Source organism: Artibeus jamaicensis, unplaced genomic scaffold, assembly GCF_021234435.1.
Source record: "Artibeus jamaicensis isolate MK-2021 breed Jamaican fruit bat unplaced genomic scaffold, CSHL_Jam_final contig_908, whole genome shotgun sequence".
NCBI classification, from domain to species: Eukaryota; Metazoa; Chordata; class Mammalia; order Chiroptera; family Phyllostomidae; genus Artibeus; species Artibeus jamaicensis.
This window is the reverse complement of record NW_026522009.1, coordinates 7,970,325-7,987,302: the sequence shown is the minus strand read 5'-3', so window position 1 is coordinate 7,987,302 and position 16,978 is coordinate 7,970,325. Positions and strand designations below refer to the sequence as shown.

General features: G+C 36.6%; 1 protein-coding gene across 3 annotated transcripts in view; it reads right to left on the bottom strand.

Annotated features, from left to right (window-relative positions):
- The window catches only part of YTHDC1 (YTH N6-methyladenosine RNA binding protein C1), a 34,152-nt gene extending 18,557 nt beyond the window's left edge, over positions 1-15,595 (bottom strand). For 2 of the 3 annotated variants that reach the window (XM_037138102.2, XM_037138103.2), the window contains exons 1-5: positions 15,215-15,595; positions 6,885-6,929; positions 5,045-5,146; positions 4,347-4,675; positions 3,804-4,224 (exon numbers count right to left, since the gene is read on the bottom strand). In XM_037138102.2, coding sequence (XP_036993997.1) covers positions 3,804-4,224; positions 4,347-4,675; positions 5,045-5,146; positions 6,885-6,929; positions 15,215-15,242 — 925 coding nt within the window. In that variant the 5' untranslated portion in view covers positions 15,243-15,595. The remainder of the gene's footprint in view (positions 1-3,803; positions 4,225-4,346; positions 4,676-5,044; positions 5,147-6,884; positions 6,930-15,214) is intronic. The other variant, XM_037138104.2, reaches the window with a different exon arrangement.
- Positions 15,596-16,978: the final 1,383 nt, after the last annotated feature.

The following is a 16,978-nucleotide window of genomic DNA, read 5'->3' as shown; positions in this document are numbered from 1 at the left end:
GGAACTTTGTAAGTAAATAAGGACCTAAGATGGAATGAGGTTCTCCTATCTCTAGTTATTGGTATTTTAATTATACCATTATAAACTCCTCTACTTTTCTCAGCTAGGAAATAAGAATGAATATGAGGGGAGAAAATGGCATACACACATACACACACACACACACACACACACACACAAAGCTGAAACATACTCACCAATGATTTTGCATACAATTTCCTATTATATGACAACTCTGCAGAGTTAACTTATTTTAAAAGCTTTAAATAAATTACCTCCCTTAAGCCTCCCAACAAGCTTAGATACATAATGCCATTACTCTCATTTACAGAAAAAGAACCTCTATTTAGAGGTGTGGTTAAGACAACTTGGTGAGTGTATTGCAGTTTCTGGGTAGTGGAATCTAGTTTCAAATGCATGGTCCGTAACTTGAAGCACAAACCCTGAGTTCTATTCTTACCTGAGTTCTATTCTTAATGAGCTAATGAAAAAGGTATTTTACTACTATTCTTGAAAAGAAATTCTAAGTCCAAGATGGAAAACTCCAAAGACATCCTAAGTTCCTTTTCTTTAGTTGAAGCATCTTCTCCTTTGTAATTGACTAATAACTGCTTCTCTAAATAGATGTAACAAGAAACTTGTAAATGACACTAATTTTCCTAACTTGGAGCTGAAAGGAAAGAGCAAAGAAGCACATAATCGAACAATTACAAAGCTAAGACCATTTGAAGCAAGCAACCATATGGTCAAAATGATTATTTCAAATAAGCAGCGATATTTTGAGGAATGCATTTATTTCTAGGCTTGCTGGCTTTGAATAATGATACCTAACTTTGTGAACTGATTGAAACTTTTAGTATAAAGTACTGAAAATCTCACTCAAATAGATGAGAAACCAGGGGTTGTGTCAAAATCCAAATCTCTTTCTTTAAAAGCATTTGTTTTGTTCACTACTACACCTTCCTATATAGTGCCTGGCACATAGTATACACCAGATTCACTGAATCAAATATGACATCCACATGAAAGAGACTTAATAAAACCTTGTTAAAATTTTTCTTTCAAAAATCCTAGCATGTTTAATTTTTCCTCAAATATGTAGGAGTCTATTATAAATTGACCACTGCAGATGATACATCTCTTTCTGCTATTTATTTCTGCTACTTAAAAAACAATACTTTGAGGGTCAGGTATATGGTGACAAGAGGAGACTAGTCTTTGGGTGGTGAGTATACAGATGCTGTATTACAAAGCTGTATACCTGATATATCTACAAAGTTATTAACCAATGTTACTCAATAAATTTAATTTTTAAAGGTTTTATTTATGTATTTTTAGAGAAAGGGGAAGGGAGAAAGAGAAGGAGAGATACATGGATTGGGTGCCTCTCTCATGCCCGCAATTGGTGACCTGGCCTGCAACGCAGGTACGTACCTTGACCAGGAATGGAACCAGCAACCCTTTGGTCCACAGGCCAGCACTCAAATCCACTGAGCCATTCCAGCCAGGGCTCAATAAATTTAATTTTTTAAAAAACCTTATGGTTCATGGAGGGTTAGCAACAGGGGAGTGAAAGGAGGAGAAGGGGGGAGAAGGTACAGAGAATAAGTAGCATAGACGGTAGGTACAAAATAGGGGGGAGGGCAAGAATAGTAGGGGAAATATAGAATCTAAAGAACTTGAGACATGTGGTCATAAACTAAAGGGGGGGAATGGTGGGGGGGTGTAGAGTGGAGGGGAATGAAGGGGGGAAATAGAACTGTAATGGCATAATCAATAAAATATATTTAAAAAAACCCTTAGGGTTCAAAGTACTAAAGGGATCTCTCACAAAGATAATGCAGAAAAAAATATAAAAGCACAAATGCAATCCTATCCAACTGTTTTTATGTAATGTTAAATCCACTATTACCATGAGATATCTGCAAGCATCTTTCATCTTTTTTGCATAACTCCACTGCTCTCATGTTTGTGATCTCCTCTCCCACCTATTATTCTCAAGTCAAAAGAACAATGAAAATCATTTGACAAACAAGCCTTTAACAACCATCAAAGTATGTCACTTTTGTAAGAAAGTTACTGAAAATATTGAGAAAAAAATAAGGTAAAATAAACTGAAATCTAAAAAAAATTATGGCACAGAAACCAAACTGTTAAACCCTTGCATTTAAAAGTTTACATCTACCAATCAAGGAGCCCCAAATCCACCTCCTTATTTTTTACCCATTATTATAAACTACTCCATGACAAAAGTACTAAATACATACTAAGTAGTCTCTAAAACATCTTCCATATAAGGGATCTTTAAATGAAAATCTGTAAAATTTCCTTTGTTAAGGAAAATAAACAGTTCCAGGTATATCTTTTAAAACAAATATGTATCTTCTATTAAAAGTTCTAATATCAAGGTTTTATAAAACAACTAGATACCATTCAATGTGAAATATTTGATCTAAAAAATACAAAGTATTATTCAGTACCTTGCTACAGTATCAGCATCAACTCAAAATTTGTTCAAAATGCAGATTTCAGGTCCTACCATTTAAATAAGTCTCTCTGGTATGAGTTCAACAAGACAAACACTAAAGTCTAAGAAACGGTTTCTACCATGGATATCAAAAAGACTCGTGTCTTAAAATATTTCCAACCCCATGGTTGTTATACACATTTTCCCCAATAAATGAACATTCATTGATATTGCCAATGCAACTGTTGTTCCCTATCCATTATTATAAACTATAAAAGATATACCCCATCAGTTTTCAAACACCCAAATTTAACACCCTAGAGAGCAAAAGGATGAAAGCCCTTCAGCTGTCAATCACTGGAAAGTATCGGCCATTTGCTCTATAATCTACACTCTAACAAGAATATGATTTACTAACGATGTATCAGTAAAATGATAAAATTCTATAATAATGAATACATAACTATCCTATACATCAAAAGATTAGCATTTTCCTTGTACTCTAATGTTTAGTACATTATGCTTAAGAAGTAGATCTGGCTGTACCTTTACATTAAGACTGCTGTTGAAAGTATAACCCCTATATAGTGGGCAAAGATCTTTAAGAACCCAGACCTCTCCTTGCTGGACCCTCTGAATTTCTCCACCAAAAGGGACCTCTCAACCTAGTGACAACCACTGAACATGCCTACATTTGTATCTCAGGGATCAAACAGGGATAAAGTGGTGGGACATGTAGTAATAAAGGAATAACCAAAGATGGCTCTTGCCCAATCTCTCCACAAGATTTTATACACTCTTGTTTTACATTTTGTACCATTACACCTGGCCCTCTGGAGACCCTGTACCACCAGCCAGTCAACACACACATGGAGAACTGAAAGAAAAGTGTGTGCTCCCGAAAGAAAGAAAAGGAGTTGTTTCAAGTTCTATTGCTGCATGATGAAAGTCTAGAGGCATTTAACATGGAAATATTGTAATACCTAGTGCACAGGTGCCACATACTTCAAGCATATCAGTGTTTAAAAAATCTGTTGCTAATATAAAAACCTAAGAATTCATAACATTAAATCCTGAAACACACTTCCTTATAGAAAAACAAACAGGTTCATTTATAATATAATACATTCAAGCAGGAAATGCCTTTACATAGGTATGTAAATCTTATTCAAGTGTTTTTACAAAACTCAAAACTTATAATTAACTATAAAAAAAAATCACAAGGCAATCTCACTGACCTCCTCCATCTCCTAAAAAATTTTATAATTTAAACATGTTCAAAACCAATCAGGTCAAGTTTTTTTTTAAAGGACAAACTTTTGCACATAAATAGTACCTGATCCATCCGTGCCTGAACCTGATCTGACAGACCCATCTGTGAAGGAAACGGATTCAGAATCAGAGTCGCTAGCCTCACTTCGAGTGTCATAATCATTTCCCTCTTCCTTCTGATCTCTCTCATCCTGTTCATATTCTTCCTCTTCCTCCTCCTCTTCTTCTTCCTCCTCCTCTTCTTCCTCTTCCTCCTCCTCTCCATCTTCATCTACCTCTTCGTCTTCCTCTGCATCTTCTTCTACCTCTTCATCTTCCTCCACATCTTCCACCCCTTCCTCCTCATTCTCAGTATTGTTGCCTTGCTCATCAGAAGAAGCACTGCTGCCAGTCTCATGGTCAGAGCCATATTCTTCAGAGTTCACCTCTTCCTTAGAAGACTGGCTGGATCTGCTTGCACGTCTATCCACTTCAAGCCCAATTCTCTGATGTTTAAAGAAAAAGGGAATCAGCAGTCATATAAGAAACAAGGTCAGAGTGAATAAATAGTTCTAAAGCCTCAGAAAAAAATTGCTTTCTGTTTAATAGCTGCAATAATATTTACTACCTCGGCACCATCTGGTGTAGGAGATTTGGCCCTCCTTTCAGGATCCCTTTTACGGATACAAGCTTTTTCTGGTTGACTCTTATAAGGTTCTCTGGAGGCACTGCTTGATAAACGAATCTTCCGATCAGCTTCTAGACGTTTATTTCTTTCAGATCTTTGATATTCCTCATTTTTATATTCTGTTACTGACTTTCCCTTTGTACTAACTATTCTTTTGTTATTGCTAACTGATGAGCTCAGTGGCTTAGAAATCAACTGTCTTGAATGAACAGAGGGCTTTTGTCGTTTGATGTCAGTAGATTCCATTCGGTCACTTTTTCTTTTTGATCCTTAAAAACACAATTTAAAATAACATATAAGAGTGTTTGGGTATTCCACTTATTTCACCAAAGATGAACAGATATTGTATGTCAGAGAGGGGAAAAGCCTCATTTACTTAAAGTATCTTCTGAAATAACTTTATTCAGAAGTTAATCATAAAGAAAACACATCTTTCAAACCTAGGAATAAATTCACCTATTTGAGATGTTTCACACATTTGGGGGAAAAAAATTATTCTTACTCATGTGGAATTAGGTACCACTGCTTATGATTGTGCTTTGGTATTAATGTCTCAAGAAACCAGTACAAAAGCAAAGTCATTTTCTTGAAAAATTAAATTTCTATAGTTATTTTAACAAAAATAACAGACATCTTACCCTTTTTCTCGTTTTTATCTTGTTCGCTCTCTGGATTATACAGTTCATCATCCTGTTCTGGTACTTCAGTTAAAATATCATCTAAAACATTAAGCTCTCCATCTGAAAGAAAAATTAAAACAAGTAAAATCATTATCATTAAGGCTACAGAAGTACAAGAACATAACCCTCAAAAACCTTTTTACTTCAGGATGAAAACAAAAGAGTAATTCCTATAAAATCATACAAAGTAAAGATGATACACAGCCCTGATGTACAAAGTCAGGAATATACAGCCCATAGGGTATGAAAGAATCTACAAGAACACACAAGGTATATCTCAGATCCTTTAATTTCTACATTTTGTAACTGCTTAAAATATACACAATAAATTAGTATGGAAACGTGTATAAACTATACATACACATTTACCAAGGACTGTGTACTCCCTGCAAGATACTTATTAACTACCAAGAGAAGAGAAAAGTTGGCAGATTCCAGCATAATCGACCAAAGTTACCATCACCAATAGTGGGTCAAATCAACATCACAGACCTCCTGCACTGAGAATAGAACAAGTCTGTGATATTCCTATGAAAAAATGCAAAATTTGAACATATACATGAGGAAATATTAAACAAACCCAAATTAAGGAACATCCAAAAATGTCAATGTCTTGTGAGACAAAAGTGGTCACAACTAAGTGCATACAGCACTTGATCTGAAACATAATTGGGAAAACTAATAAACTCTAAGTAAGGTCTACAGATTATAATAAGTATCAATGCTAATTTCCTGATTTTGATAGTATGTACTATAGTTAAGTAGAACTTGGTCTTAATTTTCAGGAAATACATATATAAGTATTAGGGACAAAATCATGTCTGCAATTGGCTAATGAACAATTCAGAAAAAAGTGTGTCTGCACACATATATGCACGAATATACAGAGAGAGAAAATGTAAGAGAAAATATGAATTAGAAAGGCAAATGTGGTAAAATGTTAACACTTGTGGACCATGGCTGAAAAGTAAAGTATATGTACTGTTCTTCTGGCTATTCTGTTCAAAATAATGTCAAAATTAAGTGAAAAGAAAAAACTATTGATGTGCTATACAATCAAAAACATTTGAAGCTGTTAGGATGGACTATAAAAGTGTAACCTGTCTAGACAAGAAAACTACTGCTATAACTGACATACTGTTCAATGATCATGAAAACTTAAAATTCAGCTGTCACCCCAATCCTACCCTCACACTCTTCAATAGGACAAAGTAAATCTTAGAAATACATGCACCTAGTTACCACTTTCAAATGATTTTTTTTTTATAATGGACTAAAATCTAATGGTAAAAGTTTTCAACACTAAGGAGTCCAGTATCAAAAATCGTTTTCCAAATTTAAGATGTGGCAAAGAGAAGTATAAAGTCATGAAACTAATGAAATAGGACAATTATTTTTATGGCTCCAGCCAAAAAGCAAGTCTCTCAAAGTATAGCAAAGGTTATTATCCTGGGTTCTATAAGCAGGATAGATGGTATTCAAATTTCCACCAAGGGTAACAGAAGTCAGTGACGGAAGAGAAAAAAAAAACAGTTAATGTAGGTGTGATAAGAAGGAAAGCAAGATTAGGTAGGATACAGAAAAGGTAACACAACACCTTCCACTATATCTGGAGTTAGACACAGTTGCTATTTAAGAAAATCTGAAAATTACGTATGGCACAGCAATTGATTTCTTTGGTGATAAAATGTTTATCTGTATTTACCATTTTTATATGAATTTTTTAAATTTTTGTTTACTTATTCTTTTAAGAGTTATTCAAAATCAAAATATGCCAACTAAAAAAGGCTTCTCTCACCTTCTGGATTCAGTATTTTCACTAAGGAGGAAATTCTCTCAAGATCTGAATGATGGCAAACAAAATTAATTTTAGACTTTATATTATAAATAAAATAAAAACATATAATTTAATAGAAGTCTAAGTTTTACAGATATTTATTAATTCCTGGGTAAAAGCTCTCTAGTCAGGAAAAAACAAATGGGTTCCAACAGATCTTGACAGAATACATTTATAGAAACAAAATTTAAAACTATCACAACAAAGTAAGGAATTAAGTGAATATAGTATTACTTCTTTTCATGAAATTATTAGCTCTTAGTTAGAAATATCAACTCAAAAACGTGGACCTTCACATGAAAATCATACACTTTATGTGTTAAGAGATTTAAAGAATTATGCAGTTTCATTTAAATCAACCTAAATTTCAGACATGCCTAAATCATGATTTCCCTATTGTTAAAAAATAGAATTTTTGTTTTAAAAAGCTGTAACAAGTAACTATTAAGCAAAATTCAGAGATTAGCTTTAAAAAGCACCTACAAATTCTTAAGGCAAATACTAACCAATGCTTACTATTTAAAACACTTTATAACTTTCACATATATCACATATTCATATCACAAGAAACATGTAAGGTATGTTTTATCACCCATTCCTCTACAGATATACAAATTACTCATGTAGAAATAGATATGAATCTACAGTTCAGGCTTTCTAAATCTAAGCTTAAATTAGATGGAGTACATGAACATCTTTAAACAAAGTAGAAGAAACAAAAAATGTCAGTGATTAAAAGGTAATGTGCACTAGATTAATTTCAAATCAGTGCACCAGAATGCTCTGTATTACCAACATTAAATGTACTTTAGGATTAACCATAGCATCCTCACTTAATGGTCCACACATTTTTATCTGTATTATAATCCAAGATATCAATAAACTAACCGTGGTTTTATTACAGTATTGGCAAACTAAGACCTGCAGAACAAGTTCGGCACAAGGGGCTTGTCTTTGACCCACAAGAAAACAAAGCTTTTTGCATTTTTTTAGGTTGTATTTTAAAAAAGAAAAATACAACCAAGACCATATGTGGCCCACATAAAGCCTAAAATATTATTTACTACCTGGCCCTTTATAAAGTTTGCCAGCCCTGATATAAATTACCACATTTTCAGTTATTTTCCTCCATCACTGGAACTAATTACTTTTTTACTGAAATATGACAGAAAAGAGAGATTTGAATTTGACAGAAAAAATTCCAGGTTACCATTTAAGAGCTAGATATCCTTGGGAAAATTCCAGTCTGAGCTTGTTTCTTCACCTCTAGTAAGAGGCATTTAGAATAAAGATATCAGTGTGTGGGGAAAGAAAGAGGGAAGGCGATTATCTGAATATGCTGATGAGTTTTTCAACCTGTAAGCCTTTTCCTATTACACCATCTAAATATTTTATTTTTTTCTTTTTTATTTTTAGAGAAAGGGGAAGGGAAGGAGAAAGAGAGGGAGAGAAACACCAATGTGTGGTTGCCTCTCACATGGCTTCCACCGGGGACCTGGCCCACAACCCAAGCATATGCCCTGACTGGGAATTGAACCACGACCCTTTGGTTCATAGCCCACGTTCAATCCACTGAGCTTACACCAACCAGGGCACACTATCATATTCTAATAAACTTTGCTTGCCACAACCCTTTTGTTAATAACTAGAGAACAGGATATACAAAATTCAGTCCAAAATATAAAACAAAATTTCTTCAACAAGACAAATTGATACATGTTCTGATTATCTTTTGCTGTATAACATGTAACCCTAAAACATGGCTTTTTTTAAAAAAAGATTTTATTTATTTTTAGAGAGAGGGGAAGGGAGATTTGAGAAAGGATGAGAAACATCAATGTGAGAGAGCAACATCAATGGGTTTCCTCTGTACACACTCTGTAACCAGGGACTGAACCAGAAACCCAGGCATGTGCCCTGACCTAGAATCAAACCCACAACATTTTTGGTGCATGGGACAATGCTCCAACCAACTGAGCCACACCAATCAGGGCAAAACTTGGTGTTTTATAACAATACAATAATTTATGATTGCTTATGGTTCTGAAGCTCAACCTAGGTAGGTCTCTCATATGGCTGCAGTTAGACTGTGTCCAGGACTAGAATCACCTGAAGGCTTGTTCATTTACATTTCTGGCTGGCACCTAGGATGGGAAGACTCCAAACAGCTGAGGCTTCTAGGGCCTTTCTGTGGTCACTGTCTACCATGGAAGCTTCAGGGTAGGCAGACTGCTTACCTGGTGATTTAGGGCTCTAAAGATGTACAGATCCCAACAGATAAAGGGCCAGGCAAAAGCTCAGCAACATTACCACAGTACTTTATTTCAGAGCAATCACAAAAGTCTACCCGAATTCAAACAGAGAAGACAGACCTGAGACTCCACCTTTTATTGGGAAAGGTGTCAAATACTTGGTATCCTGTAGACATTTTCAAAACTACCATCTACTTTGTTTTGTTTAAACTTAAGGATTTTAATTATAAATGCAAGGTGTATTTTTTTTAAAACCCCCAAAAGGTGAGATTTTACAGTACTGAGTTATAAAGCTAACTTAAGCTGCTTCCTCTGACCCCTTCTTTCCTTGGCTAGAAAATGTGTGCTTAATGTACATTTTAATTCATTTTTTAATTTATATTAATTAGTCATGAAGAAAAATTATTTTAATATTTTCAGAAACTACTGCTATTAGAGACCAATCATCAGTGGCATGTCCTTTTTTTAAAAAAGGAAAAATAACTGAGAAAGTTAACTGAGAAAGTAATGTCCACAAGTTCTCTATGGTGACTTTAAATTACTTTGGTAATGTTCCAAATCACTTTCTTTATTTTGAAACTTATTATTCTGTGTAGAAATATACTTATATTAAATTACTTCACAGTAGTTTGACAGAAGCAACCCAACCTAAGAACATTAAGATAAATGAGCAAAGAAAAAAAAAAAGCCAGGTTAGGAAAAGTTCTAGGAACATACAATTCATGTACTGTGAAAATATCTCTAATGCAGTTATTTCTACGATAAAGCACTTTATCATTGTTTTTTTTTGGGGGGGTAAATCTACATAAAGAACTATACAGACTTTTAAAAATCATTCTAAAACCTCAAAAATCGTGTTTAAGCCCTGGCTGGTATAGCTCAGTGGATTGAGCACAGGCCTGCAAACCAAAGGAGCGTGGTTAGATTCCCAGTCGGGGCACATGCCTGGGTTCCAGGCCAGTTTCCAGCACAGGACGCACAGAGGCAACCACACACTGATTGATATTTCTACCTCTCTCCTTCCCTTCCCCTCTAACAATAAGTAAACAAAATCTTTTTTAAAAAATAATGTTTAAGATGCCAGAACAAAATGAATTTTTCACGTCGGTGAAATGTATTAGCTCAAATGAAACACAAAATGCTTCATTAAACAGTACATTTGCATTTACGGCTAAAATTGAAATCCACCCAAAAGTTATTCACTAATAGACTGCTAGATAAATCTAGCTCTTGGATGCCTTGTTTTTGACAACTAAAGATTTAACATAAAAATCTAAACCTTGTATTTTTTTAAAGATTTTTATTTATTTTTCTTTAGAGGGGAAGGACAGAGGGGGAGATATATAACATATGGTTGCCTCTCATGCGTCCCCTGCTGAGAACTGGCCTGCAACCCAGGCATGTGCCCTGACTGGGAATCGAACCTCGATCCTGTAGTTCAAAGGCCAGCACTCAATCCACTGAGTTATACCAGCCAGGGCCAAATGTTGTATTTTTAAGGAACTATTTGATCATTAGGGACCCAGATTCTCACCTGAAAACAGCCAGCTGGAACAGTTCTAATAGCCTTCTTTTAAGACATAGAGAAGGTTAACGTATGTTAAGGTCTGGTGTGAGAAAATCTGGGCTTATGCCTGATAAATCAGTGCATTTACAAATACTGCCTGAACATGGACCAAGCTTGCTCTTTTATTTTTTAATGTGTACTCACCCATCACCTACTGTATTAAATGAGTACTTTATCTGCCTGGCACTAGTATGTGTATAAACCTGAAATTCCTAAATAACACTGATGTTAAATAACTGCAAATCAATGGAAGGTTCAGTTCAATAAACCCTGAGGCACAGGGGATACCAAACTCCATTTTAGTATATATGGTACTTTGTAAAAGAGTAGAAATGCTAAATAAAGAGGATAACTGTACTCAACTTCCATGGATTAAGTGCCTTGGCAGAATATAAAGTATCATGCTGTCAGATCTTCTCAATTTTCAAGAGAATTCCCAAATTCAGATTTTTATTTGTAACTGCCTGTGAACTGCTGCCTCAATGAAAAACAGGCTGCTGCTGGCTTGAGCCCTCTGTGGAAGTAATCATCTGTGAACCTTTTGCTTTCCCAATGTATGATGTATATGAACTTCATTAAATGTTCACTGGTGCAAGCTAAGCTAGCAAGATCTCAGCTATCACCAACTATTAGCAAAATGAGTTTTTACATAAAGGTATAGATACAGGGATATGTAAGACAAAAAAAGGAAATAATCATTATTTTTGGAGCGTATTCAAAAACTGACATTAGCAGTAAAAAGGCTTGGTTTTGTTGCTTGATTGGGGGATTCTGGTTTGAGAAAAACATGGAATCTTAAAAATCTAACTGGCTTTGTATGCAACAAAATGAAGCCCCAGAATTAAAATGACTAAAATATCACACTCCTGAATCCAAATGTAGTACTCTTTCCACTTTAAACTTGCAATTCCTGGCCCAGTAAGGCCACAAACTCCAGGGATATTAGTGTAGAAAATTAACCTTTATCTGAGACACAGTCCTTTTTTTTTAAAAAAAAAAACCCAGATGCTTCTAGGTCAAGAGACACTAAGTACTATTTATTTCAGGGTCCAGCTTCAGACTAAGATGTAGAATATTTAAATAAAGAAAACTGTCGGGTAAATATACTACCCATTTTGTTTTCCAAACAAGGCACCAGAGCACATTATACATTTTGTTTTATTTAACCTAGTTTTACTGGGGTATGGCAATAGAGCAAAATTACCTAGAACCTCCTTTTCTGTTAGATGTTCCATTAGACAATCTCTTAGTTTCTCTTTTTGTCATTCAAAACTGTCAATCCTCTAAATGACATGTAGAGATTTGGATTTCCCATCCCATTCATATATCTTGCCTTCCCATAACATAAAAGCATACACACAACTGATGTCTAAGAAGAGCACTTTTAATTTTTTATTCCACTTTTATTATGCATAAACCATCAGAATACCAAATACTACTCTATATAGGGCCTTAACTAAAGTGGACCAAGAAAGTAAATCTTATCCCAAGGATATATTTACCGTAGGGAAGGCTATAGTATATATATACATATGTGTGTGCACATGTAACTGCCTATACACATTTACATGTACTTGCCTGCATGAGTATGTGTAAATATATAATTCAAACTCTGAAAAAACTCCTGACTTTGGCATCAATAGCAAATGCCACATAACTAGTCAGTTATTAATTAACTACAACCTGTAATGATTTACAACACAATTCCTGGATATTAGGTACCTGGGGAACAAGACATACTCCTCCTGGCCCTCATGGAGCTTGCAGTGTGGCAATGCAAAAACACACTACTTATGGAGGGGGTAATTCATTATCCACATTAAACTTTGTAACTACTCTTTAGAGAGCTTAAAAAAGAAAATTTATACAAGGTGTTCATAGTATAAAAGATGTGTACTGCCTCATACAGAAAAACATCATTTAACATTAGTTATCATCGTCAACATTCCAACTTCTTTCAAATCTACTTTTTGGACAAATAATCAAAGGAACTGGCAATCTATCCAATTATATAGGCTTTAGCTGCTAAGTGTGGTTCTTACAGAAGCATTATAGATCTTGATGTCCCTATTACACAGCTGATGTGAAAAACCCAATAATCAAAGGTCTCTATGACCAAAAATCTTTTAACCATTCTGTTAGGAAAGCATTGAGAAGGGACCTAAGGTTTGTGACATGTGTAAGATTCTTGCAAAACTTATCTTCATAATTTTCCAACATTTCATGTAGTTGATGATAGTAAGTACTCAGCTTCCCACTTTTTCTTGTTCAAGTATGAAAAGGTCAAGTATTTATTCTAATTCTGGCTATTACTCTAGCTGGGTGACAATGATCAAGTGAGTTAAGACACCCTGGGGCTCAGTTTCCTTATTTGCAAAATGGGTTATTCTAGAAATCTTCCTATTTCCAAACTAAATAAGCAATTCCAAAAGGTTTGTATTCGCTAGCTTCCCTAATAAACACCAATCTTAATCTAAATTATAAAGTACATATATTAAAATTTTTAAGCCCTGGCTGGTGTGGCTCAGTGTATTGAGTGTGGGCTGCAAACCAAAGGCTTGCCAGTTCGATTCCCAGTCAGGGCACATGCCTGGGTTTCGGGGCCACGTCCCCAGTGGGGGCCATGTGAGAGGCAACCACACTGAGGTTTCTCTGCCTCTCTTTCTCCCTCCCTTCCTCTCTAAATATAAATAAATAAAATATTTTTTAAAAAACCTACTTGACCTGATAAGTGAATTTGGCAAAAACAGCAGGATACAAAGTTAATATTCAGAAATCGATGGCATTTTTGTACACTGACAATAAAATATCAGAAACGGAAACCAGGAATAACGTCCCATTTACTATAGCAACGAGAAAAACACTTTAACAGGTAAAATCAATTATGGAAATTAAGTTTTATTAAAAATTTCACAAATATGAGGCCTTTCAAAAGCTGGACAATTTATCCTAAGTACTCCTAATAGGTGGCATACTACTTCCCAATTACAGTTACAAATTTTATGTATCTGGACTGCATTTTCATCAGTAACTCCATTTTTAAAACAAAAATATTACATCACCCACTTCCCCCCAACCTACACTGTATCTACTCTATTACTGACTTGCAACTGTTTCAACAGTGAATTTTTCAGTACTGAGTTTTACTCATTTTGATTTGGTTCATATCTCACCCACAACTGCCATCCACTCCTACACAATCAGATGTTGATTACTGATTAAAATAATTTGATTCAATAACTGACTTTACTACTAATTAAAAGCACAGTTTCCTTTACTAATACCACGCAATCCTATACTCACATTCCTTGCGGATTTCTGAAAAAAGTAGGGATGGAGATTTTTGGGGCTTCATTTAAGGAAGAAAAATTAATCCTTATTCCTTATTATTCAACTGCTTTAGGACAGGAGCAATATCTTAAACATACTTCCACCCACGCCACTTCCCAAGCTTGTCCCTTTCCTAGGGCAGTTTACTGACTCTTCTCTCTCTGAAAAAGAAAAATTAGAGAAGAAAACACTACAGGTCTAATGCAACTGTACTCCAGAGCCCACTTAACAAATCCCCACCCCAATTAATTAGACACACAGAAGGGTAGGTATGTGAAATACAGGACAGCAGGTGTTCCACATTTTTATCAACTATAACCTTTCCAAAACCATCGCAGTAACCTTAGGATTGAAGAAGAACTTAAGGCACCAGGATCTACATTAACATCCTAGGGACGGGGGGGGGGGGGGGTGTCGGGTCGACATTTGGCATTCCATTCTGCCATCATCATCAGTTCTTCCTATTTTTCACTGTAATTTTATACCTCCAACTCTACAAATTACACTCATTTGTTCCTGGTTGTACCCTCTGAGACATAAGCACAACATATTTTTTTCCGGTTTAAGTCACATATTTATCTTTTCAAACATTATATTTTCCAAAATAAGTATTCCGAGAAGGAAACTGGCGATTTTTACCACTGCCTATTTAACAGAAACAGACAGGAGGATTCACTCGCAAATATTTCTCGAGATTAATAATCCACCTACCTATACGACTTTTTAAACATACTCGCTCACTAGACTACCATCTTTAACCGCGGTATTAAGGGTTTCCGAAACTTAGCTTAACAAGAAAGGGTGTTGTGCATTATATGGGCCCAATCCCACCGGGAAATAAACCTAAGCGCCTGCAACTCAGAAAAGGCCTTATCTTAGCCCCGCCCAGGACAGCTAAATGGAAAGTGAAGAGGGAAATTAGGATCAAAGGAAAACCCCAGGCCGGTGGGTTAGGTCACATGGAGATCCAGAACGAAAGGGCAGGCCCATTCTCTTCCAATGCGTGCAAATGTCTCGGCGGGGGCACGGGCTCCGCGCGGGGCAGCCTAACTCCCCAACCCCCCACCCTGCAACGGAGAACTACCGCTCCACCGACCCACTCCCGAGCCCCGCCTCCGCCCGTCACCTTTATCCGCACTAACCTTTCTCCTCCCGACTGTCGGCCGCCATTGCTCCTCTCCTGTTTCCGCCGCCGCCGCCTCGACGCGACTCGCGCGTGGGCCGCCGCAGCGGCCTCAGTAGCACCGGAACGTCCGTCAGTCCGTCCGGCGGGCTGCGTGCTCAAGCACTTTTGCCTCTACCACTCACCTTTCTCGACTCACCCTTTTTCTCCTCGCTTTTTCCCTTTCACCCTTCTCCCCTTCCCTCCTTGCACTCGAGCCTCCGGAGGCTTAGGCCCAGTCTTCCCGTTGGGGCTTAGGGACGGGAGGGGGGATAAGTGGGAGGGAAGGGAAACAGATGGCGACAGCGGGCGGTGCTAAAATGGAGCCTGCTTCCTGCATGAAACAATTCCACTCCCGAAATGCCTTGCGCTGTTTACGCTTCGTTCCTCCCTGGCAACGTCACAGTGCGGAGTGGGGTGGGGGAAGCGAAACGGGCGAAGGAACGAGACGTAACGTCGGCAGGTCGCCCCGCCCCTGCAACCTGGCGGTCCCTCGAACAAGTCTTTCTTCTTCTGACCAGGTGGCCCGAGAGGTGTACCGGCAGTCAGCCGCGCCGAGTAGCCTTAGGTGGCTCACAGGGGCGGACCTTCCAGCTTCTGGACAAAGACACTTCCTGTTGCTCCGCAGGACTCCCGATTTTTCAGTTCTGGAAATAGGTTACTTATTCAGAAAAAGTCTGGGCAGGTCCCTCTCTTGCTGCCACCACTTTCTACTCTGGAGACCAGGGGCACTTTCTCACTTTGTGTCCCAGGCTTACCAAGGGCAGCGCAGGATGCAGTCAGCTCACTTGCACAAAAACCGATTGATTTTGTTTTTAATTGGGGAAAGGAAGTATACTGCGTGTTAATACTGCATTTTAGTTCACATAATAAATTTGATTTAAAATTATTAAGGGTCGGGATACACAGTTGATAGAAGACTAGTGAGAAATTGAAACTACAGCAGTGATCAAAAATTTCTTAACTACATAATGTACTAAAATATGCAAGGAAACATACTGCATATTGTCCAAAGAAATGAAAATGTAACTTTGTTACACTGCTCCATAGCTGTGTTTACAAAGAAAAGACGACAGGAAGGGGAAAAATGTAATATGTAAAAACAACAAATGGTATGTATATTCAGAGAAAGGCCAGGGTGTATAGTATCTTGTTCCTTCATGGCCTTTAAATTGAGACCAAATTGAAGATCGTGGGATGATTTTTAAGGAGTGCAAAAACAAGAATGCAGAATTATTTGGAGCCATATGGTGGATTTTCAGGAAAAGGAGAAGGAAAAGCAATTCAGTATACATATTGGGTTGGCCAAAAATTCTGTATGGTTTTTTTCCATAAAATAAAAAACACATTTCTCATTTTCACCAATAACTTCATTGATTTGGTTATCTTGAGTATGTTGGCTATCTCACTTGTGGTATAATATTGATTGTTCTCAATTAAGTCTACATTTGAGCACTAGCAACTTCATCTGGTCTACTCAACAGTGAGTATTGTCTAGTGACAAATCTCCAGTGGGAAACTTCGAAAACCGCTTTTGATATAACCAATCAGTCAAGCACCTTCTCAAATACTGCACAAACTTTTGTTTTTGAGTTTCAGTTGTGTTTTTACCGTCCTTGAAATAATAAAGCATAATATGTTGAAAATGTTGCATATTTACTTCTATTTTCTATATTAAAATAGCTATACAAAAATTCACCAATTTTAATAAGCTTTTTAAAAAATGGATGCTATGGGACAGCTG